The sequence below is a fragment of the Choristoneura fumiferana genome, chromosome 8, assembly GCF_025370935.1.
Source record: "Choristoneura fumiferana chromosome 8, NRCan_CFum_1, whole genome shotgun sequence".
NCBI lineage: Eukaryota > Metazoa > Arthropoda > Insecta > Lepidoptera > Tortricidae > Choristoneura > Choristoneura fumiferana.
This window is the reverse complement of record NC_133479.1, coordinates 12,815,593-12,842,829: the sequence shown is the minus strand read 5'-3', so window position 1 is coordinate 12,842,829 and position 27,237 is coordinate 12,815,593. Positions and strand designations below refer to the sequence as shown.

General features: G+C 35.3%; 2 protein-coding genes across 2 annotated transcripts in view; one reads left to right on the top strand and one right to left on the bottom strand.

The window, feature by feature from the left end:
* Positions 1 to 21,412, bottom strand: part of RhoGEF64C (Rho guanine nucleotide exchange factor at 64C) — a 190,046-nt gene extending 168,634 nt beyond the window's left edge. The window contains exon 1 of the mRNA XM_074091299.1: positions 21,050 to 21,412. The gene's annotated coding sequence lies outside the window, so the exon portion shown is untranslated. The remainder of the gene's footprint in view (positions 1 to 21,049) is intronic.
* On the top strand, positions 52 to 2,752 carry LOC141430049 (uncharacterized; the record flags this gene model as incomplete). Its single annotated transcript, XM_074090590.1, is given in 2 exon segments — positions 52 to 2,252; positions 2,644 to 2,752. Coding segments are annotated over 2 exon segments (1,965 nt in total). The 3' UTR covers positions 2,668 to 2,752.
* Positions 21,413 to 27,237: the final 5,825 nt, after the last annotated feature.

Below are 27,237 nucleotides of genomic sequence, written 5' to 3'. Positions count from 1 at the left end.
AATTAGCTGTTAAACTTGCATTCGTTTCCAAGTAAAAATGTAATAATGTAGGAATGTGACCGTACCGTATTACCGAGCGAAGGTGTGAGAGAGATGGGTAGAAGGGGTGGAAAAGGGATGGAGAGAGGAAATGGCGGTTGGCTAGATGAAATCACGAACTGTGCTGTACGGTGTGCTTTTGGGGTGTGTTTTATTTAAAATAAACAGGCTGTGTACAAATCTGTGTTTCCTTCCTTTGCCAATATCCCACATTTGGGGGCTCGTCCGGGATTTGGCAAAGTTAGGAGAGAAAAGAGGGAAAGAAACCACCTATGAGACGACGAGAAAAACCTGCCCTAACCTCAAAGAAGGCGTGCTCGCCGAAAAAGTGGTCTGACTGTGCACGCCGGATCTCCAGCGGCTTCGAGGAAACCAATTGTGACGACGGAAACGACAGTGAATATTACGACGAAGAAGACGATATGACGGACAAGCAATCATTTAACCTTTTACTTCTCGACGACGCCATCCCGAAGTTCACCGGCACAGACAAAACCTATACAGCATCAAAATGGACACAGGACGTAGACGACAACGCAGAAATTTTTTGCCTCACGCCGCAACAGAAACTGCTAATTGCGAGACGTTCTTTAACTGGCACTGCGGCCATGTGGTTACGTACGGAGAAGCCTTTCAAAACCTACGACGAGCTAAAGACCGCTATTCACAAGGAATTCCCAGATACGACGAATACGAAAGAGATACACGAACTGATGGCACGAAGAAAGAAGCGCAAAGACGAGACCTGCTACGCTTATATGCTAGAAATGAAAGAATTGGGAAAGAGAGGAAGACTCGCCGACTACGTCGCGATTCAATATATTATTGATGGTATAGTTGATCATGAAGCAAATAAAACCCTACTTTACGGTGCCTCCACCTACCCCGAACTTAAGGAAAAGTTCAAGCTGTACGAGTCTTACAAGAATAATTTGAGGAAAAATCACAATGAACAGACTCGAAAGACACGATTTGACGCACCGTCGCAGTCGCATGCGTCCAATACATCAAGTGGCGAGAAACATTATATGGCGAAGCGCTGTTATAACTGTGGAGAAATGAATCATGTTTCATCAATGTGTCCGAAACAAAGTCGAAAATGTTTCAATTGTAATAATTTCGGCCATATTTCAATGGAGTGTCCAGAGAAGAAAATGGATGGTGGACCCCGAATTATCCCGAAGTCTGACACGAGCAAGCCCGAAAGAACGCGATCATTGTCATCGGGCAACATTCGGAACACATCGGGAACGGGATCGGCTCTGCACGGCTCCGGCAAGCAAGCTTTCTTCAACACGACCGCACTTAACGACGGCGGCGCCACCAGCAGCGATGTTCAGAGCGACCAACTTCACGACGAAGTTTTCTTCGTATCAAGCGACGTGAACTACTCGGTGAATGTGACTCACGAAGTTAGTGCGGCTGATATCAAGGCATTGGTCTCGAGCGCGGTGATTTGCTCTGACGGTGACAAGAATGGAAAGATGGCGTCTAAAACAACAAATGGCGGCCACACTTTCGACGTAAACAAAGCTAACTTCGGTACGTACGAGTGCGAAGTAACAAAGTCAAAACATCACGATGTCGGCAATAGGAAACTGAAACCAGTGAAAATAGTTAAAATGTATAACAAAACGACGAACGCATTAATCGATTCGGGAAGTGATGTGAACTTAGTGTCTGACGAGTTCTGTGATGAGTTCGGTACGCTACAGTGCGACAAAAACATGGACAACATAACCTTATGCGGCTTAGGCGGAGCGAAAGTGAAATCTATTGGGACAATAACGACTGCGCTGTTAATTGATGAACGTTTATATGACGCGGTATTGTTTTATGTAGTTCCTAAAACCTGTATGCCGTTTAAGATTATCCTAGGTAATGACTTTTTAAAGAATGTGACAATGTTTATGAGTGGAAGTACGGTATGGTTACGACCGAGAGACGACGAATGGTTGGACTGTATGTTGGGTGAGTATGATGGGACGAGTGTGCCTTCTACAGATCACATCAAGGATCCAGAAATACGAGAGGAGGTAAAGCAACTAGTCGAGACATATAAACCTCACCAGGTCAAAGAAGCCCCAATAGAAATGAAGATAATTTTGAAGGATGACATCCCGGTTGTACAGCGTCCTAGAAGAATATCACTCAAGGAACAACACGAAGTGGAAGAACAGGTAGCTGAATGGTTGGACAAAGGAATTATACGCGTGAGTACTTCAGAATACGCTAGCCCCGTAGTTCTAGTGCGTAAAAAAGATGGTTCTTTACGAGTATGTATAGACTATAGGAAATTGAACCAGAAAATAGTTAAAGATGTTTTTCCTTTGCCACTAATAGATGATTGTATTGATAAATTGTGCGATGCTAAGACTTTCAGTGTTATTGACCTAAAGAACGGATTTTTCCATGTAAAAGTCAGTGAAGAGTCTATTAGATACACTTCATTTGTTACACATAATGGACAGTATGAATTTACAAAAGCACCAATGGGTCTTTCAATCTGTCCAAATTTATTTATGCGGTTTATTACAATCATATTCAGAGAGCTGTTGTCAGACGGTTCCATCATAATATTCATTGATGACATTTTAATTCCAGCAAAAGATGAGCAGGAGGGACTAATGAAACTGAAGAAAGTGTTGGTCATTGCCTCTGAATATGGACTAGAAATAAATTGGAAAAAGGCGCATTTGATTACTTCAAGTATTGAATATCTGGGCCATGTCATCCAAGAGGGTGTGGTAACACCGTCGCCTGGGAAGACTGAGGCAGTCATGAAGTTCCCCGAACCTAGAAATCAGAAACAATTACAAAGCTTTCTTGGATTGAGCTCATATTTCCGGAAATTTATTTTTAACTATGCCATGATTGCGCGCCCACTAACAGATTTAATGAAAAAAGATGTAAATTTCACATTTAACAGTGAGCAACAAGAGGCCTTCAAGATGCTAAAGGAAAAATTGACCAGCACACCAGTGTTAAAAATCTATGAGCCACAGGCAGAGACAGAACTACACACAGATGCCTCCAAATTAGCATATTCAGCTATATTAATGCAGAAGAGCAGCGATGGAGAATTCCATCCAGTATATTTTATGAGTAGAAAAACATCCGACGCTGAGAGCAGATACAGTAGCTACGAGCTTGAAGCATTAGCTGTGATCGAAGGGGTAAAGAAGTTTCGCCATTACCTACATGGTAAAAAATTCACTATTATTACTGACTGCCGAGCATTCCAACTGACATTAAATAAAGAAGACTTAGCTATGTCTACGAGAGTAGCACGCTGGATTATATTACTCCAGGATTACGACTTTCAAGTGCGACACCGCGAAGGATCTAAGATGAAGCATGCTGATGCACTGAGTAGGAATCCGCCTTCTATGGTGTCCATGCTCATAACATCCAGCCTGCACGATGACATACGACGCGCTCAAGAAACTGACGAAGGTTTGAAAGCAATTAAAGATATTCTCAATAATGGACCATATAAGGACTTTACTTTAAATCAAGGTTTGCTTTACAAGGGACTAGACCAACGCTTAGTTGTTCCTCAGAAGATGGAAATGGGAATAATTAGAAGAGCACACGAGAATGGCCATTTTGGTAGAAAGAAAACAATGGAGTTGGTGAGCAAGGATTTTTATATAGACAACCTAGCAAAGAAAGTCGACGAATATATAGCAACATGTGTGTCGTGCCTGCTAGCAAACAGGAAGCTTGGAAAACAAGAAGGTTTCTTGCAGCCCATAGACAAAGGTGACACACCACTACATACGCTCCATTTAGACCACATTGGACCATTAACTGCTACACAAAAACAGTACAATCACATACTGACCGTTGTTGACGCGTTTACAAAGTTCGTATGGCTGTTCCCGACAAAATCCACATCTACAAGAGAAGTGATAAACAAAATGGAAATCCTTCAACAGACTTTTGGTAACCCAGAGAGAATCATCACAGATAGAGGGACAGCTTTCACCAGTAATGAGTTCACAAAATACTGTGAAGACGAAGGCATACAACTACTACATATTACTACAGGCATACCAAGAGGGAATGGTCAGGTGGAAATCATTCACAAAAGCATCATTCCAATTCTAACTAAGCTGTGCTTAGAAAACTCTACGCTTTGGTACAGACATGTGGGAAGAGTACAAAAAGTCCTTAATAGCACATTCCAGCGGAGTATAAACACTACTCCATTTGAGCTTCTAGTGGGAAAAAAAATGAAGATTAAGGAAGATATAGAAATTTATCAACTATTACAACAAGAGGAAAGGGATAGCTATACTCAGAATAGAGACGAGCTTAGAGAACGAGCTAAGCAGCAGATTAAGCAGATTCAAGAAGAGAACATTAGAACATTTAATAAAAAACGTAAGGAAAGCAGAAAATATGCAGAAGGCGATCTGGTAGCGATACAACGCACTCAGTTCGGCCCTGGCCTTAAACTGAAACCAAATATCTAGGACCATACGCAGTCATTAAGGTAAAACGAAATGATCGATATGATGTTGAAAAAGTAGGTGACTATACAGATGGACCAAAGAAGACTAGTACTGCCGCTGATCATATGAAGCCATGGCCAGATTCTGACTAGGTATTTATGTACTTTATAAAATTCTTTTTTTTTTTTTTTCCTTCCAGAGTTAATTTTTTTTTAGTTACTTCACTTTTGAATGAATGGTGAGTATGAATGAGATTCTGCACTCATAAATCTTGCCACATTCACATTCCATGTATATCCATTATGATAAGTTATTTTTATAATTCAAGATATTAAGCTAATTTTCACTCAGTTACAGACTTACTAAGTCTATGTAAATCAGATAGCAATAGAAGAAAATGATACTTACTTCAATTTGTTTACGGACATACAATAGTTATGTAGCTCAGCTATACTCTTAGATACCTACCAATTAGTTCTAATATGCATAAAACTCATTAATTTTATTTATTGATGAGCCAACGTTTTAGGCTACCCTTAAAATATATTTTCAAGTGATTTAATCTCGACAGACAATTTATTAAAAACTCGCATAGCGGCAATGAAGGCACTTGTTTGAATAGATATTGTGGACCTTAGGAATACGGTAATTACCTATATGTTACTGGGTGCCAGATAATAGTATAACTTTTTCTATCTATTGCGCTTTACAAAGAGACATAGCTCAAGTATATAAATTCCAGTAAGCGTGAAGAACTTCTTTTCTTTAATTCCATTTCTGAGTGAGTGTCTGCAGTGCAAGTGGTACATGGTACGTAAGCATCTTTTTGCAATCTGAATGTAGTTATGACGTCGACAGAGTCACCCCAATATAGAAGGGGTGGAAAAGGGATGGAGAGATAAATCCATCGTTTCTAATATATTTACTACTGAGCTCTTTTGTCACTTTGCTTTCTCATTAACCTACTTTATTTTTTCACATTAGAAATTAGCTGTTAAACTTGCATTCGTTTTCCAAGTAAAACGCAAATACATATCTTTAGTAATTTTTTAATATTTACTTATAACAATTTTATATATTTGCACTAACTTTGGCAAAAACGAGTGGCACATGTGAATTTCCATTTATTCAAATTATAACTTTCACTACAAAATTTTGTTATTTTTTTCTATTTATTTAATCAAACGGCACATGCATTACACTAAATTTTGGTATCGCCAAACTGTTACCAGTTTGTTGGCGATGGAGCGCTCAATACATTACAAATGTACAAAGGCAATTTAACATAAATCGAAGAAACTTCAAACACGTATAAAAACAAGGTAAGTAACAACGTTACATCATCAATCGATTTGAATTTACACGTTATTACGAAAATACCTTAAAAACAATGGTGTGAGTCCAAAATGTTAACACATGCAAGTCTATGGCTCGTCACGTAAGATCCGACAATTAACATACAAATGTTCGACTACTTTCTAGAAGGTTCGCACTATTGTCTTCGGCCTTTGTTAGGATTGAACTTAGGTGACAGGCCAATAAAGTTCGCATGAGTTAACACCTTTGTTAAGCATCGAAAATACGACTTGTACTGTTTAATCCTTCATTCCAAACATGACTACATCTTTCAACTCTCTAGCATGTATTGGCATCATGATATATTGACTATGGTACAATTTCTACAATCTGAATTTAAGTGAAACAGTTGGCCAGACCAGTTGTTTTAAATGAATAGGTAAACACAAATTAGAGTGTCACTCTAGGCACAAACAAACGGCAACGAAATAGGGAAAAGTTAATCCCACAAATACGACACTTACGGTGCTAAAACCACTACTTTTTTGTACTTTAAGGCCTTGACCCAAATAGTAAACTTGATACTAAGTACGAATGTAAACACATATTTAGTTTAAAAGGGTACCCACGCAATGCTACCAACCAACGTCAACAACCAAGAGCGAAAAGTTGAAAATATGCAAAGTTGCATCATTGGTTTAGTCACGATCCTATCTGGTTTGCCATTTACTTGCGTTAATATGGAATTATGGCAACGAATAAATTGACCGCAAGTGCCTTTTGACATTCTATGTTGAACAACTTTATTACTAAAGAGTAATTGATTTTTATTGCTGCAGAAAGCCGTGTTCAAACAAAAAAATATGGAATGTTTAAAAGTTAGTTTCTTAATATTGCTTTGTCACGATATTTTCGTATCATTGGTGCCTACTCTAAGTGCCTCATTAGAATAAGCTGTAAAAGGAAATTAGTATTTTTGTGAGTTTCAACGGTTTATTCATTGTTGTACACAAAAATATTTTGCTTCAATGTTCTCATTTTTGTTTAATTACTGTATGTATTGGTTTTTTTTTTTTATCAACGGGAACCAGCAGGGGTCGCTCAGCATTGATATCAAAAGTATTTGATTTTCTATAATACAATCCTAATTTATAAACGAATTGATAATAACAGATTGAAACAATTGCAATCATGTTGCATACTTACCTTGGTGATAGAGTTCCATGACGTCATTCCCACATTTTACCATTCATTACCATTTCATAGATACCGCAACGAATACTTAACGTGAAGTTAGTTAAAAGGCCCCCAGGTCCTTGAATACTGACTAGAGTTTTAAACTATTTACTCACCAAGGCCTTAGTATACCTACCCAAGAATAGTCGTAAAAATAAAACTAGTGAGAGTGGAAGAAAGTTGTGCTTAGTGCTTGTGCATGTACATCATACGTTTTATGGGTGCTTGGTTGTAATGAGATAACGAACGTAAAAGGCTTGCGTGTTTTAGATAAACTTACGCAGGTCAGTAATGACTTAAATGGCTGTAGTATAAAGTATATTAGTTTTGGTGCAATATTTCGAAATAAGTCTGCAGCAGAGATGTAACATGAAATTTGAATAGAAAATTTCCGTGAGACTTGGACGTAATGAGAGGCTATGAACCTCGAATAGATTTGACTCTATCGGACGATTATTCAGTATAAAAAATACTTGAGTGATCCAGTGTATTGTATCACATACAGACGAGCAAAAGTAACTGGTTACTTTTTCATGCAACTTTGTATTTAAATGACCAGTAAATTAAAATTTAATTAAAAAAAATAGTATACTAAGGACGTCTTGTAGGCTTTTTAAAATCTCGATTTAAGGCTTAAACTGACAGTTCTTTTATGGATTTGACAGGACTTAAGACCACTTAAACCTAGATTAAAAAGCCAACAAGTGGACGTAAAAGTTGATTTGCGCTGTTTTAACGATGGGTACTTCTAACACAACTTCATAGACTTTATAAAAGATGATTTATAAATCCATCACATTGACAACTACATACTTTTCTTTTTTAAGCAGTAAATGTATGAACCCACCAAATTATTTTAATTAGCTTTTACCTGTAACTGTCACGCCGTTCGTTTTTTTATTGGCACTTTCTAATTTACTACTCACTAACAAAAATCTATTAGTTAAGTAATTTTTTTGGGGGACGACAATAATAAAATTTGTGTGTTAGAACAACTAAATCATGGAATGAACTACGTCATGGAAAATAGACACAGTCATCCCACTAATATAATAAATGCGTAAGTTTGTAAGTCTATTTGTTTGTTACCTTTTCACGTCTAAATTGCTGAACTGATTTAGACGAAATTTGGTATACATAGATACAGGAAAGATAGTTTTTATCCTGTAAAATTGCATAGTTCCCGCGGGATAGCAATAAACGAAATTTACGCGGACGGAGTCGCAGGCAACAGCTAATATCTTATTTTTTTATATATTTTTTTACTTTATTGTAAAGTGTATGTCTGAGAGGCCTGTCCTCTTTTACGTCTCTTCCATTAGAGGCAAATATGCTTCTGCCATCGCGTATTATAAGCATCTAGGCTACCCTACCTTCGCCGTTTGATCAGCCTCTAAGTATGTTTATTTTAACGTCTCTCTAATCAATTGTTTCTGTAAAAGTTCAACTTGACTCTTAAATAAATAAAAAATAAATAAACACTTTTTTTTGCTAAAAACTTAAAAGAAAAAAAAAGTCTAGTGGTCTACAGCTCTGTCAAGTAACTTAAATCACAGTACTCGGGACACGGGGGCTCATAATCGCGACCAGGTCAAAAAAATCCAGTACATTATAATACGAAAACATAGCTCCCTTCAAACAGTTCGGTAAAAAATATAGAACTCCCGTTCTAAAATATCTTCCGTTTGTCGAGATTACTTACAACTTCAACGTTAGTGTCACATTTTCTTTCAAACTGCCACTACCATCCGGTCATTACCGTTACACGTTTACAAACAGGTTGTGACATGTCATCGTGTACCTATTAGTTAGTCATTGCCATTTCCGAAAACAGTCGGTATGAAGGATATAAATCAAGCCTTTATTTCTGCTTTAGAGCAAATGATAGCGACACGTAATGCAAAGGCCCATAGTACGGAATGTTTGTGTCCCACTGGTGGGCAAAGGCCTCTCTTCTTGACCTTCATATCTTACTAACCACAGCTATATTCGACACAACTCATCGTCACTCAGCTTTATGTTTAAAGGTAGATTTTAAAAATGATGTCTAAAAATACCATTTGGAAATGTGTGATTTAGAAATTGACTCATATTTCCGTCGCCTTGCCTTACCCATGTGTATGCCTATAATGCCATATTTTTCTCTAAAGATGTTTACGGCAGTTCTCATATTTTACCATACGAGACTCCGACTCACGCTTGGTTTCTTTATTAAACAATCTATTTGGAAATATTAGATGTGATATCATATCTTGAGAAACTAATGCATGCTCATAATAATACATTATTTCGTAACAAAGTTAACACCTCGAGGTAGTTCACATGTTTACAATCACCATTGTAAAATAACGCAATCAAATCTATGAAAAGGATTGTTTTCAAATCTTAAAAGCCTTAAAAGCCTTTTTTGATATACTATAAGTGGAATCGACATTATTAATACACTAATTGATACACCGTATCTCGATAACATGTTAATTATACGAATTGATGTGAAACTGTTAACACTGAGCCTTACTTTATTTTAATTTGAAGCTACAATTTAAAAATACTCATATTATATTCTCTTTATACCTATTATTGGAAAACTCTTCTACGAGCCCTATGTCACATCATCATCATCATCATCATCATCATCATCATCATCATATAATCTCTTAGTACCTATTATTATCACCATCAGCATGGACGCTGATATTTAATTTAGTCTCGTCAAACTCAAACGAATGTTTTTCGAAATTCATGTGCGGAATTACAGTTCCCAATCCGCACTGGGCCCGCGTGGGAATTATGGCCCTAGCCCTCTTGTTCTGAGAGGAGGCCTGTGCCCAGTAGTGGGACGTATATAGGCTGGGATGGAAACTCAAACTAAATGTTAGTTAGGTAAATATGAAACAGTAAAATTGTGGTATGCAATTAATTATAAGGGGACACTCTAATTGAAATTTATAATAATTATGCTCCGCATACACTGCTGTAAAATTACAGCCGGTACAATGCAACCCATATACTTATAGCGATACTAGATAGAAGTTCGAATGGCAAATGTCCCAAATGATATTTAACTCTCGCTCGTAAGCGCTCGTATGATTATTATCATTGCATCCTGTTATTCCTGATCAGGGACAAGGTTCTCAGCATGCATTATTTTTCTTATGTCATGTTGACATCCCCTACTTTTGTCAAGGAAATCAGAGCGAATTTGATTATTAAAAGGTTCCACCCTGGGACATGAATCTGTGAATCATTTGTAGACTGTAGGTACAGTAGGGTGGAGCGAATTTTTTTTTATTATTTTGAATGCTGAATAGTGCTAAAAAGTTGCGACTTGTTCAAAGGTTTATGAGAAAAATAAAAATAAAAATATTCAAACCAACTTTGAGCCTTCTACTACCATTTAAAGATTGGAAAAAAACTGTTATGTTAAATTCCGTAAAATACTGTGTTTTTACCTAAAATTATATTGTCATCTTATTCAAAATATACCCTAGTTTAAATAAACGCCTTTGTAACGCGCTAAATGTACCAAAATTATAAATTAAATGACTGCCAAAGCCAAAACTACCAATACCACCAATTTTCATTTAAGTATGTTTATGTGACTTGTAACACGAAATTGTATGTATTGATACAATTTTTGATTGAAGCTAATATCCGTCACTTTTCAGCATAAAAAATATTTATTTATTTTTATGTGAAATATTTCTTTATTTAGAGGGCTAAAACATATGTCGAAAAAATAATATAAAAATATTTATGTAAGAAACTAGTCCATATGCAAGTTTTTAGAGGTATTCGAGACTGATTAAACAACTTTTTTTTTCTCCATACATAGACGCTCCACCCTGTACAGTACACCGAAAACCTGACGTCACACCCACCAGTTAAGTATTCAAATTCAAACTTGATTAAAAGGAACGTTCGGTCACGCGTTATCAATTTCGAAACCGTATTAAAAAGAAATATCTCAGGTACTGTTGTCGTGACACGGTTAGTAAAAAAATCTATATTTGGAAGCGATTGCAGTATTTAGCCAATGGCGGCGGTGAATGCGGCGAGGCTGCAGCGAGGCCGAGGTCCGATCGGCGTATACGCACACAGAAGTGGTTTGCGTTACGATTGTATGGATAAGTGTTTGCAAGGGTGACGTTTTCTATGGGGGTTTGCGTTTAAATTAACATTGGATTTTAATAAATAGTAATTTCTTTAAACTTAAATCTATGTGACGGCATTGATTGGAACTTGCTACTAAGTATGCTAACCTGTAACAGGAAGAAAGTCCGAATTTTTTATAATTAATAAATCAAACAATTACTTGCGTTTTCACTATGTTTTATAAATATCATTTATAAACTTTTAACACAAAAACTACCTAAATAAATGAAAATTGTGTGTAAAATTAAATGCTGTACCTACTAAAATCAAGATAATGAGAAGATCCCATGTCATAATGACTGCTAGTAGTGTAAATGTTTTTGACATTAAAAAAAAAACATATCGTCTCAAACGCATTCGCGCTAACGTCTCTATGACTATGAGATGTATAAAGCCGTAATTACTTTTGCCACCGATCATACCCCACAAAACGGATTTTCTCGGTTCACGACTTCTCAGGTCCGTCTTGTCTCGACCAGGACCTTGAGACTAACCGGGTTGCTTTATTGATACATTATTTATATAAATTAGTACAATTTTATGCGGGTTAATGTTACCAATCTGATTGGTGAATTCCTGTGATTATGTAAATAAATAAGTTAATAATTAATAAATATCACAGGCCACTTGACACTAATTCATCTAGTCCCAAACTAAGCAAAGCAACAATGTCAACAACAAAACAATGAAATTAATTAATGATCAAAATGTATACTGTTATTTGAAATAAATTTAATTGAAAGCTTGCACTATGGGTAAGACATAGTGCGCGGTAAGATATTTTGATTTGGTCAAAAGTATATATACCGGCTTGTATCAAAGCAGACTTAATTTTTATTAAGTATCTTTTTCAAAGGATATCATGTTGAGTAGCATTGTCTAATAATAATTTTTAAAAATGAGTGTCCAAATGCGGCAAAAACGATGGTTCTATAATGTATCATACTGATCATCGTCCCAGCCTATAGAGTCCCACAGCTGGGCACAGGCCTCGTCTCAGAACGTATTAAATGTATGTAATGACAGCAATATCTTGAGTTTGATATAAATATAAAAACACAAATAGTGCTTTATGATAATTCAGAATGGTTCTACACAACCATTGTCTTATTTAGTACGAGTGTCAACAGCGATTCCGACAATCACTTTAGTTCATTCAATAAGCATAATTTGCTACTTGAAAAAAGACCTAGACTAGCCTATAGACAAGTTTATTTACATTTTAAAGGCCAGAAAGGCAAAAGTTCATCACAGCACAGGTTTTTCCAATATCTTTGTGTGTATAAATAAACCTTCATTTAGTATCAAATCATGACTAATATTGTTATAAATAAAAGCTGAATGGCTAAACGTAAGACCCTTGTTATATATAAGTTATATATGCCCATCTCGTGGGAGTGGGCCACCTTGGACTGCAATCCAAATCTGATTCTGTCATGTTGAAATAAAACTTTAACAAAACTTTTTGACGAACAAAGAATGAACCGATTGTTGTTTAGTATCAATTATATGCAGCTGTTCTAAATAATCCTTTATTATTATGGACGGTGGTAATTTTTTACTTTAATTAAACACGTGCCTTAATAACTAAATGAATGAAGTAATAAAGTATTAATGAGGGCTATCGCGTATGAATTCGCCACTAGAGGCGCTAGTGTAGCGTGAGGTCTCCGAAATGTCAAATCTCATAGTTTTTGGGTGAGCTACGCGGGTTTATTTATAATTAGAATAATTTTGTGAATATTTTGCAATATCTGAAATTAATTATGGCAAATATGCGTTCCGGGGCAATGAATGTCTGTGTTTTGAGACAGTTTTGTCTTTCGGAAACCTTTGTCCTCCCTTTTTTCCGAACAAAACGGGGACTATGTAACACTGTGGCATGCTCGATATTTTTATGGTACGGTTTTAAGGTGTATTAAATATGATTTTAATCTAAAATTTGTTTTTACGCCCGTAATAACAGACTTTGAAAGCCATACTTAAAAACCTCACGCAACAGTGCGCCATCTAGTGAGACAAAAAACGATAGCCCTCATTCGGTTATTATTTGCATGTAAGGTACAACTAAAAGCCCATAGCTTCTTTCAAATAATTATTTCGGGATGCTTAAGTAGAAACAACTTGTCTAGAGAACTAGATAAACCGAAAGAAAATTACCTTGTCTTTTCTCTCTTTTTATTAGTGAGTACTTATTTTAGAAAAAAATCTTCACCTCGTTTTGACCACATCAGAGTTTATGTTATACATCTAAAGGACGCAAGCGCAAACACCTTTGTTTTATTACAATTAAAGGAATTAAAGTAAATCTCTAAAGGTATATGTAATTAGAAACATGCCTGCGCAACCTCCAAGTTTCCAAGATGTCTAAATGGAAACAAAACAAGTCTTGGATTCTTTAAAACACGCTTAGCGAAAACGTTTGCATATGTATTAAAAAACAGGCTCGCGAAAAAGCTTCATTTATCATGACAGTGTTTGACACATCATTCGTTAAAATAAAAACAACATTTATTCTACTATCAAAAATATCTGCCATTTAAGCAGAGAATGGAAGGACCTTCATCCAAAGTTCCCGAGATTTTATTACAAAAACAATCATGTAAAAATTACCATTACAAACAAAAAGCTGTCATTAAAAATTTAGACACTTGCAAATGACGTGTGTGATTAACTCACACATGTGAAGGTAACAGATCCGGTAGAAACTCTACACTGCACGATAGAATCGAATTTCTTGTATCACTCTTGACGCAAACAATGGGGCAAGAAGACGGAAACAGAAAACTGTTCCTAGGAATAGTTTGTGAGACACACAGGTAATACGGGCGTATAACTTTTTTTTATTCAAGGGTTGTTCGATGAATAACTGAAAACACGGTCTTAACGTGGATCTTTTGAATCTTATAAAAACGTATATCAATATTTTAAGTAACTTACTTAGTTTACTAAAAGAATACCTACTAATTAAAGGGAAGGGCAATATTAGAATATTTATAAGGTAAAAAAACCATGGGACTAAATGGAAATATATATATATATATTGGATCGGATTTCGTTACAGTAATTTAGACTAGCCGCCCACCTCGGCTTTGCACGAGAACGGCAATAACGAAAATGACACTAAATCTACCCTGTACGCAACGTTGTTCTCACTCAGTTACTCACTTTTCTAATTTAGTTTTGTATGAGATTTTTAAATCCAATTTATGCATACAATTAACCTTCTCCTGACACACAATTACATAAAAAAAACAAATGAGTGCAACCGAATGCTGTTATACAATAGTGTGTTAACCCTCATTAATTCTACAATACAATGTCAACCCTTACAATTTTTTTTTTACAGTTGACATTGTATTGCAAAAATAATGAGGGTTAACACACTATTGCATAACAGCATCCAACCATTCTGAAGTGACACATTTGTTCAATTAATTTTTGTTCACATTAAAGATTGAGAACGAAGTCAAGTAAATGCCCCGCGGTTAAATATTGAAGTACATCAACTTTAATACAGTCAAAGGAACTCCATCATTCGTCGAACTGTCTTCTGTGAGCCAAGCGAAAAACACAAAACAGTATTGAAAATTTTATGTAATCATTTGCATTTGCATAGTCAGAAACTGGTAACAATTCCAAATAAATACTAAACCAGCTAGCATTTACATCAAAGGAGGTACAATAAAAAGTGACTCATCCTGCAGCCAAAATAACTTGAATTAACAATTTTATGTTTGGCGCTTAATGATGTAACTGTTTGGCTATAAATTCGTTCGTATTTATTTAATATTGCATTATTTTTAATACATTCGAGTTTCTTATAACGACTCACTAAATTATACGAAATATCTACCCCGAGGAGGTTACCCCGCGATAGCAAAAAAGCGCGTATAGGTAAAGTTAATCATAAAATGTGTAAAGAATCCTTTTCTACGCAAATGTATACTGGTACGGGTTTGTATACGAGTATGATGTGCATACAATAGATCAACTTACCTAAAGAAATAGAACACTTAACAATATTTTGTCCAAAAGTCCTTGAATTATGATGGCATAAAACAAACAAAATGCCAAACAAAACCCCGTTCATTAGTCCATTTGTTAGCGGCTAACAAATGGCGGCTAGCTAATGTGTTGCAAGATTGACAATCTTCATGAACCTGTGTCAGAATGCCGCATTGTTTCTACAAGTTACCTTGGATAACCGCTCCAAGAAACAGTTCATACTTTGACATTACCAATAACTTAGAAAAGACAATGTTCTTGAACTTTTAAAGATTCAAAGGTCACCCGCAATATTATCATTACATTAAATCCAAGCTTCTTTTGCGAACGAAGTTATCATTTATTTTATGTGCAAGCAATAAATGGTTGACATTGACAAAAACATATCCTTAATTTTTTTTTAATTCAAGGTTACAATAATTGCAAGATCATGTTAAGCTGATAATTATTTTAATTGTTTTGCATGTTTTTAATATACATTGATTAAGTCGTGTTAGGGGACGTTTTACATCTACATAATAGATAATTTTAATTCAATTCTTTTATCGTAGGATTGGCTAATTATATTTCCTAAAATATTATTTTCTTACATGCCGTTTTTTGTCAGTTTTCATTGATAATTTATATAAGTAGTATAATTATGTGTCTATAATATTACATTTGTATTTATTTTAATATTATTGTTTTCGTTTCTCCTGTATATTCGTTTCCGCCACCTACGTTGCGCTATTTGCATTACATTCTATATCGAAATGTTTGTCTGGAAGAGATCGCTTCAATCTACCCTGTATTTTGACTTTTTGTAACTTTAGTGTACTAATGGATGTGGTGTTCAATAAAGAATATTTTTATTGTATATTGTATTAAGTATCACTGAAAGTTGTAGTTCTAAACGTGTCACTTTTTCCTTTTCAGCCTTCGTATCCTCTCCGCTTATAATATTATCTATTAATTAATCGCAGATATAAGCAAAACTCGGTTTTGTAACATTTTCAACGGCCAAGGTTTTTTTTTAAAACAGGTCACGCGACACTTACTTTGTATGGTGACTTGACATAACATTCCCAGTCTCCTTCTAAAACAGCCGTAAGTATTCAAACATTTCTGACGCCTTCCCTGTAATGCAACCGTACTCTTACCGCATTGCCGACAAAGCAATAATGTACACAATACATAATAGAAAAACTTTATGGCTAAAGGTTAAAGTTAACTCTATCTTATCAAGTGCCAGGAGCTTTTACAACCCGCTGTTTGCATTTTCATAACTCTTGAAACTTTCTGACAACGCGATAAGCCATAAGGCGTTGTAGATAAAATTGTTAGGAATGTAGTGAGTTTTTTTTTTACTTTTCAACAAGTATTAGTAGTATTAGCAAGTATCTTACTTGCTAATATTAGCTCCCGATTTGACATGTGCTTTTGTGAACATGTTGTAACATATATTTTAGCTGAAAGACGTTTATTACTTTGATGAAAATGGAGGTAGTAGGAACGTAAAGGCCGGTTTAGATCTGCAAGAAAAATCGTGCAAGTTGCGTTACATTGCGAGGCCGTAAGACCAATGAGTTTGTAGTGGTCAATCGTGTGCCGCAGTGTAATGCAACTTGCATGATTTTGCTTGCAGATCTAAACTTGGCTTAAGAATAATACATGACATTATGTTGCTGGTGAATACTAATATTTTTCCAGACTAGAAAACGACAAAAATAAAATAAAATGTGATTTTGATTTATTACCTAATCTCAGTTTAAGCTTGACAGATTTATATTTTAACACTACACTTAACTCAATATTAAATAGTTTTTTTAAGATACTACAAAAAATAACTAAAGTAATAATTTATCTTTTGTATATTTGTTAAGTACTTCGGAACTCCGGGATTTATTAGCCGCTTCTGTTTTTTTCTCCTTAAAAAAACAGAATAAGCGTTTAGTCCTATTTAAATTTGGAGAATAAATACTTCCACTAAAGCAACAGCAAAATGTAAATTTCTTTAAAATGGTTTTTTTTTCTCGATACAGTTATTTTTTACATGAGTGTTAGATACAACTCTTCTTATAGTCAGACACATGTAATGTAACAGAAAATGTTAATACGTGGCCGCAATACGAAGTCGCAAGAAGTATTACAACAAAACAAAGTAGGTACTTCGCTATATAGCTTCACTAGATAAGTTATTGTTAAATCAATGGCAATTCTTCATGAATAGACAATGTAATAGGTACCGCTTCTCACTACAATGGCGGCTCGGCTGAATTGACTAACACAAAAAGAGATTTTCGTCACAGTTATTGGTGTTGCCATTTTTACCTAAATATCAATGTTGTGTATGAAATAGTTTCACAAATTTTTACATTTTCTTATTTCACTGAAACAATTTTAACAAAAGCTTGTACAAAATTGCATAAATAATCTTATCAGAAATAAAGATTATTTTTCACGTTTAATGAAATATTCCAAACAAAACAATCTTTACAATCAAACGTAACATAAACACATAAATATGCGGCATTTCCACACGAAGTAGGTATAGGCGTTCTCTTCCCGCATACGGAAGGGCGTTGAGATAAATGATCCAGTGAATAATGAGCGGACTGGTTACTTGTTGCATGATGTCGTCACGCGCTGTCACCGCAGTTGCGCAGTTTTGCACAACACCGTCCATGTTAGCCAAAAAATTGACATTTCTACAGACTCAGTGCAACAAGTCTTGTAAAATTTAAGATTTTTCATGCTGTATTTTTAGTAAGCGATTTCTCCCAAAGCTGGAGGGCGTCGAAAATCGAAGTTCGTATCGTACCGTCCTTCTCTCTCTCGTATTAAATAATATAAGCGTCAGCGGGACGGCAAGATACGAAGTTCAAATTTTGCACTTCGTACCTAGAACCTGGTAAGATTTCAAGACAAAATAAGCAGCATTTGTGTTTATCTGTTTACTGTAGTAGGATAAAAAGCAACCCGATTTTTTTCATTAGAGAGTAATTTTATCTCTGTTACATTCTTTAATATTTCCTTCTTTTTCAAGCTTCATCAAAATTTTCATTACAGCATTTGTAAACACACTCACAAGTTCCTCAGTAGGTATATTTAATTTTTTACAAGTTTAATGCAACCTTTGATGGACATACTTAACGAGTTAATTCCAAACAAATTCATCTAATGTACATTTATGTTAATGTTCATTTGGAAGACCGTGGAAAATCACGAATTTCCAGCAAAAAGAGACGTGTTAACTTCGGCGGTTTGCTCATCGCTCGCTGATGGACATTTAACTACGAAAAAACAGTTGAAATATTCAATTAGCGGGTAAGTACCTAAAGTATTTCTAAATGTACATGACTACATGGCCAGTCGAGGTCAACAATATTTTTACACTTTAGTACCTTACCTTGTCACTGTATTCCTTCTCACAGTTTTATACAATAGTTCAAACAAGAAGTGACAGTAAAGTGAGTGAGTAGTAAAGTGTAAAAATATTGTTGACTTCGACTAACCATGGACATACAGAGATTTACGTGGACAGTCATTTAAGTATAACTTCGTGTAGGTGAATACCCTTAATGCAAAAAAGAGGAGTGTCATAAATTGAACGTGATTCGGTGTGTACGTATATACTCGTATCATAACTCCAAAAAAGGATATTTTTAGTCGTGTTTTTTTTAAATATTTAATGATAATTTAATTGCGACGATTCATAGCAAATTTCAACTTTTATAGATAGGTATTTCATTTGGAATGAAAATATCAGAGCTTTTAAATTTTCCTTAAGTATCTTTTTATATAATTTTCAACTTGATTCAACAACAAAAATGCAATAAAACCTAATTCTGTTTTAAATGCTTTCGGGTGATAATTCCGATATTCAATTAATTATGGTAATTTAGTTGTGTTTGATTTAGTTTATACTTGCTTTTTCTCCGTTGAAATACAAATTAATAGCCGGTTATAATCGATTCAAACTATACAAATCAATATTTTCACTGCCTTTGTTAATGTATCCAAATTATTCCAAATTACTTGCTCACCTAGGTACTCGTATGACATAACATTTGCTGCTTTAAGAGATGCTTATTTACTCGTATTTGCCTAGTGTTTTTACATTTACAAAATGTGTGACTATTTACGTAGTCAGTTATCCTCCAGTTTAGTTCTGTAAAGGTCAGCATAATTATCTTTGAAGTCATCGAAATTTTAATGTCATTCATGACCGCAGTGATATCACGATCAACGCACCTTTTTTGGGGTCCACGCCTTACTTAGTACCTACAACTTATTTACTCAAGTAGCGACAAGAAGCAAGGAAAAATTATAAAAGTTTTAATATTGACTTGGTGTGACTGAATAAATTGACAGTTTTCATTTAAATTTAGAAGTTTGTTATTTTCAACTAGTTAAAGAATTATTATAAAATTATTAATAACATTTTAAAAAACCTATGAAATTTTGTACGCCATTTGGCAAGACATGCAAGATTCTATTTGGAAGTTTACTATCGATATTTGCACCTATGTTTGACAAATAAACGTTTTTATTTATAATTAGTTCAACCGTTTCCAAACGGTTTGATATAATAAATATAGGAGTACCAACAGTTTCGATTGAGATCTTGCCATTGCGTTGAACTGAGGTTCAAATGTAGCCGGTGAAATGTGGGCAGTTAGGCGGCGTAACTGTTGCAACCGAGTAAACACGTTATGCTATATTGTTATCATCATAAATCATAACATTACCACGAGTACAGAGTTTTGAACATTAGAATTTTATTTTCCGTCATCTTTACCATGTCAATAATAAATGTTGCAAGTTTTTTTTTACACCTTCCACCTTTTTAATACATTGAAATTATTTTTAAAATATATTTTGTCAAAATAACATCTGCACAACACGTCATTTTTAAGTGATACCTATGAGGTAATGACTCAGAGACTTTTGATAATAAAAACTCATGATTTTAGCAAATATCCACGATGTTACATTATATAAAACTTGCTTGACACATGCTTCAGTGTTGTCATAATGAAAAAACATAAAATGACTTAAGAATCACATGTTATGATGTCAATTAACCCTTATTTTGGCAGTGTACAGTATATTTGACAACATTTAAGGCTTGCTTTTTTTTATACATAGAATTTTTAGGACTCCAAAAATACGACTAGGCTTGAATCACGAACTTTTTTTATTTTTGTCAAATTAAAGGTTATAAATCGAAAACTGAGGAATAAAGTTATTTTTGTCTTAAATATTTATACAACTTGCATCTTTTGACAGTTAGTGAGTGAAACAGCAAATCCAATCCTAATATTATCTGTACATAGTGCGCTGCCAGTGCCAGCGTACATTTAACATTCATTTCTTAGGATGGAACTCTTGAATGCCACGCATCCTCACCGGTGCTTTGTTACAAAAAGCTGCTTTTAATTCCAAGCACAAGTAAACTCAAGCGCAGATGAGTCAGAGACCTTTTCACCCGGCATTGTTTATTCTCAGAGCAAACCAGTTCCTGAACGGTTTCCACCAATTTTCGTCTCCAACTCCCGCCTTCTAAATATTAATTAACTCCCATAAATTATGGAGAGCTATCGACTTGTCTATAATTTTTAAAAAACTAGTTCTGTAACTTATTTTACTTAATAAGATGACTTATGCATACCGCCGGCAAAGCTATTAATCACGTTTTTATGTCGCATTTATCTATATTATTGTTTAAGGATTAATCTCGTTGCTGAATATTAGCTTATGCAAACTGATAACGTTCTAAGTACACGCGTAGATATTTAAGCAGTCGATAGCGGCATTAAGGCTTTCTCCAGCAGGGTTATACAATAAGCATAACTGTGAACATCCGCTCTTACCTTTACTTAGGCAAGTCCGTTAAAAATTCCGTCACACTGCTATAGGAAACACTAACACTTCGATTTTAGCGAGTCGATCAAGTCAGATCGCACCGTTATTCACGTCATATGTGTGTCAAATAACGAGAAAAATTCTCACAATCTCCGCTGGAGATTTTCACTCACTTAACTCAGTCACTGTAACACAAGGCACTTCGGTCTTCGATCACTGTCACATTGTCCTTAGGACTGAGTTTAGTTTACTGTTGTTGGTGTAATGTTTCAAACTTTTAAATGGAACGGTTGCGCACGCGTGAACTGTGTCCGAACTGCGTGCTCTCGCGCAGGGACCGTACGCCTCTCTCTCAAGCTAGCGACTGGCGCCTCGCCTTCGTGCCGCGACTCTCGGCCCGTTTCGCAACCGCAGCGGTTTTCTTGCAGAATATCTTGTTGCATGGCAACTGTTGAGCTACGTAGCAATTACAATGAACTTCGGTGTAGTTTTAAACCAGTATGGTGTTGACAAAAACAGACATTTTGCTATAGATTGTCGTTAATGGCGCATAAGTGCAGCTAGGCCATGTGGTATGCGATACAGCAGTTGCTAACCTTGTAACTTGTATTCTTTGCACAACTTTTAGAAATAGCGAATACTTTTAAGTTTTTGTATTGTATTGTATTGTAAAACTCTTTATTGTACATAAAAACACATGAACATAACATAACACAGGATGATAAGATGTACAAAGGCGAACTTATCCCTTAAAGGGATCTCTTCCAGTTAACCTTCCGTTCCAGTTTTTCCGTGGATGTCGTAAGAGGCGACAAATGATATAGGTTAAGGTATACCGTAGGCGACAGGCTAGCAACCTGTCACTGTTGTACCGTATTTGTCAAACTTTAAACCTAAAATTGCTAAAAGTGGCTACGAAACGGTAACGTTTTGTGTGCTTTGCCTACCCCATTTGGGAATACAGGCGTGATGTTTGTTTAAGTGTGTTCAAGTTTTTAAATTTAAACTAATCATAACTTTAGTGACTCAAATTTAAACGAGACAACAATAGCTCCTGGGATACGTGCTGGAACAAGTACTAAACAACAATTTAAGCTTATATTCAGGCTGTTATTAAAAAACAGATCAAACAAAGCGGAAGCATCGTCTAAGCGACATACAGATAGGTATGTTGACTTCCGAACCACGATATTACTACAAGATAAATAACATTATCGTCACGCGATGCCTTGAGGCATAAAAATGGAGTAAAGCCGAATCATAGTAGGCTAATAATGCGAGTTAAATAGTTCAACGTTTGTAGAAGTAAGCACGAGTACCTAACATGTATTTTTACATTTTATTTTATCTTATCTTCTCTTACGAGGTGTACTTTAATGTCACCCTGTCTATGGGAACTTCTATGCATTTTCCGCTCTACTTCATTAACTATAGTCAAGTGCTAATGCGCGCTAGTGGCATCTCCTTTTTAATTATTTTTTATATACTAAAACTGACAAACGGAGCTTGCGGTGCTTGTGACGCCTACTGTACTATAGGGACGGCTGCTGCATTGGCGACCTAGTAAGCCATGTCACACTCGCCTTTTAAAGGCACCCATGTCTTAGCAAGTTGGAAAAACCCCAGCTGCTTCAAATTTTGCACGAACGGGGCATGAAGGGCCACTTGAACTGAACTATGGAGGAGCACCATCCATCGAGGTGGTGTTAATACAAACTTTATTTACTTATTTATTATGAGAAGGAGTAAAACGAGCAACCGGGTCATAAACAAGCATACATCAATGCACTTCCCGTTGAAGATCCTGTAAATAATGCTATGAAAAGTAAGGTAAGGGTACATGATATAGGTCATATTCTAATAAATGCGGAAATAACTCTGTCTCTCTGTTACCTCTTCAACGTCTTCACGAGTAAACTGCTAGACCGATTTTAATAAACGTAGTTTGAAACCACGAGAAGGACATACTTAGGATATTTTATTTTATCCTATTTTTACCCCGGAAAATTTAATAGTTCCTGCTTGATTCGTAGACGGAGTCACGGGAAACCGCTGGTACTTGTATATTTCTTTATTTATTTCGGGTAGGTATCTCAGTAAAGGCTCAAATGATTCAGCTGAACTTTGGTATGTGGGTTGGTTTTCAGGGGCGAACAAATCGATCTAGCTTGGTGTTATTTCTTCAAAAACGCTGTTTTCTTATTAAATAGTTTTTTTTTACCCAGTACTCTAACGAACTGAAAGATCTGGACACACCTATTTTGACTATGAGATCTGGGCCCTATTTCTCAAAGCATATTAGTCTAATAATATTAGTGTTTTGTTACATAAATTATATGAGAAAATGAGACAAAACACTAATATGATTAGACTAATATGCTTCGAGAAACAGGGCCCTGGACACGACGAATATAAAGGGTGTAACATTTAGATCGGTTAGTATGGGAAAGTCTGAAACTATTAGACTAGACATAGAGTAGTCACAATAGAGTACGTACAAAGATCTGTTTTTGGAAATCATGTCATCGATTTTAGTACCAAGAAAAACTGCATTCATACATTTTTTTTAACTTGTCGCTTAGAAAAATAAAACTTATTACATTATTTATTTCTATTTGGATTTCGACAGTGTTGGTCATAAGCAATGAATATTACTATGAAAAACGGTATCTAGAATAAAGAAAATGCATTGTATTTCATATTCTTTAATAATGTAAGTTTTATTTATTAAAACGTCCGGGTTCGATTCCCGAGCTGAGTAAAAGTTTTTTTTCAAATGTATGAATGCAGTTTTTCTTGTTATTAAAATCGCTGACATGGTTCCTCACAACATATTTCCGTTTGTCTTATAGTTTCAGACTTTTCCATACTGACCGATCAACCTGTATAAACATTCCCGAAACGCTTTGTATCTATATGCAATAACCTTCACCTAAGATGAAACAGTTCCTGACGGTAGCACTTTAGATACAGTTCTAATGTGTTAGGTAACCAGCAGGAACCGGTCGGCGAAGTGGTTTCACTGCAGCCACAAATTGAACCTCCGCTAGACTTCAGTTTTATTCAAATCAGCTTATACCCGTTTAAGTTTGAATTTAGTATGATCTAGTAATTTTCACACTTCTAGACCCTTTACATACTGGGCAGTCTGGTATAGGATAAATATGAAAGAAAAGAACATTTATTGAAATTAAGTTTAGCAGTAACATAGCTTATCCTACTTAATATTATAAACTAGCCACCCGCCCCTTCTTTGCATGAGTGTACCTTATTTAAATAGATATTAGATGAGAAACTTAGTGAAGACTGTTACACAATCTTGTAATGACGTTTGAACTGATTTACCTTCATGAAATTTTGTACGGAGGTATTTTAAGTTTCGGAAAAGGACATAAGATAGGTAGTTTTTAACGAATTATTCGCCGACAAAGTCGCTTGCAACAGGATTTTCGCACATTGCTTTGGCTAGCTTTTGCCCACGACTTTATCTGCCAACAATTCCCTGGGAACGTTGCTATTTGCCGTGATAAAAGCTATCATATGTCCTTTCCGGGGTTCAAAGCTATCTCCATACCAACATTTCATCCAATCGGTTCAGCGGCTTAATCGTGAAGGGCTAACACACAGACAGAGTCCTACTTTCGTATTTACAAGGTGGGTGTGTAACAGGAGCATAAAAATAATTAAACCACAGCTTCCACTCTTCATCTTGAGCTAATTTAGTTCTACAACTTTTAAAAATAACTTGTATTATGATTTTTTTTATACTTAGGGGCTGTTTCACCATCCATTGATTAGTGTTAACTGGCGGTTAGGTGTGATGCCGTCTCTATTTGTTTTGTTCGAATAGACGGAGACGGCATCACATTTAATCGTCGGTTAACGCTAATCAATGGATGGTGAAACAGCCCCTTAGTTTAAAGTTTAATTGGACAAGCAATGTATTGCGAAATCAAATCCGTCATTTTGTTACGTGACAGGCGTGGTCATTTTAAGCTATTGGATGCCGTACATTGCAAATACCATTAAATATGTTTGGAATAAACATAATGATAAAATTACTTAATTTTTGAAATTGTCAGAACGAAAGTAGTTCTATTAGAGTAGCAGAACCTGTGATTTAATTTTTTGCTCCTGTCACCGGGCCCACCGCTATAATAAATATTATATTACTAGATTTTGCTCGTGACTCCGTTTTCGGAGATTTCTTTTATCACTATCTTCTACCCCGCGAGAACTTTTCCGGGATAAAACTGTCCTATGTATGTGTATCTTTCCCAGGATCTCAAACTATCTGCATACTAAATTTTGTCGTATCGATTTCTTTGTAGTAGACTGTACAAAACCCTTTTTAATTTTACGTAATTTTTAATAGCACATTCACTGGATTTATGAGTATACATAATGTATAATACACAGGAAATTCAATTGGATCATTAGACTTGAATAAAAATCAACTGACTTCACGGATTTCGACAGTAAATTTCGTGAATAATACAAATAGACTACTTTTTATAACATTTGCAATGTTCCCACGGGATCGAAATTGAAGCATGTAAAATCCCATAATCCTAACCACTACATCTAGAAACACAACATTTTGCACATGATTTAGATTTATTTTTAGTATATATTGCGTACGTTGCTGCATTGAAATGTAACCGTTTGTTTCCTAAATAAATTAAAAAAAAAAAAAAAAATTACTTGATAAACTTGTTTCTGGGGACTTCTATGGGAATTTAGTGAACTTTTGGATTAAAATTTAATTAATTCTCGCATCGGTCTAGTCAGCCACCAAAGACGTTGTGCATAGGCAACATGCCAAAATTCGTCTGGAACAGACGCGTAAGCCTGATGATGATGATGATAATGAATTCGACTCTAATTTCATACTTGATCTGAACGTAACGTAGAGGAAATAAAAAATAACACATTGCGTGTGTATTACTATGCTTGATGGTCAACATTTTACACAGTGTTTCGCAGCATGTAGATAAAAATACCTAAGAAGGCATGGCGAAATGTATTTTCTTAACCATTCCCTCGCAACGACTCTTCACCTCAACTCATTTCACGCGTTGTCAAGATTACTTGTATGGCCTTTACTCTCTTCATAGCAATTTAACTAATCGCCATATTGAACCTCCGACATCGTTTTCTACAGGATCCAATATGTCACTAGGCCTGAGGGGCAACATGGCGCAAAGGCATGCGTTTCTATATAATCGTCGAAGACTACAAATGTTGATTGCTTTTGCACCAATCAGTAGTGTTTTTCATACTTATAGCTTTTTACCTAGGTACTCTTCAGTCATTATTGTAGTCTAGTCACTTTATAATGATCCCTATGATATGGTCATACCAAACTTGAATGTTTTGTAACATTCTTTGTTATTTTCATGTGTTTTTATGTACAATTAAGAGTTTTACAATACAATACAATTAATATTTATTGTTATTTTTTTTAATTCTAAACAAACTGAACAAGGATTTCAGGGCGATTTTAAACACCTAATTTTTTTTTAGGTATTTGAAGTAACCAGGGATCGAACGGATTAGCTTCAATGACATGACTCCAAAAGTAATAAAATATACCTAGTGCCATGCACGAAGACGCGTGATTTGGTCAAAATTAGACACCGCGGCACGCGTCATCGACATCGAGATTTAACTTTGATTCCTAGTAGGTAAATAGATAACACATATATATTTTTATATATTGAATAAAAGAAACAATATTAAATTTGTTTACAACTTTTTCTGTGGTCAGTCCAAATATTTCTATTCCAAGTAACATTTTACTAGGGTAATTACTTAAAAAAATCGGTTATCTCCAAGAATTTAATAGCAATTTGAAGAAATTAATTAATAATTAACCTATTTATTAATTAATAATTATGGAGTAATGTCCACAATACTGCAAACAATGACGCTAATCCATCCGATCCCTGGTTAATGCATTTTTATAACTAACTTGTCTCTAGCACCTTCATATGACTACTCATCCTTTGTACCCGTGAAAATGACGGTGAAATCGTGACGAAATCGACATGATCGTGACAAATGTCATCAACGCGTCATGTCACATGACTAATGGAGTTTTCCTTCCATAAACCGTGTGACCAACTTACCAAACCGTTATTTAAAGGGTTAAAAGACTTTACTTTAAAACATACTAAGAATATCAAGACGCCCT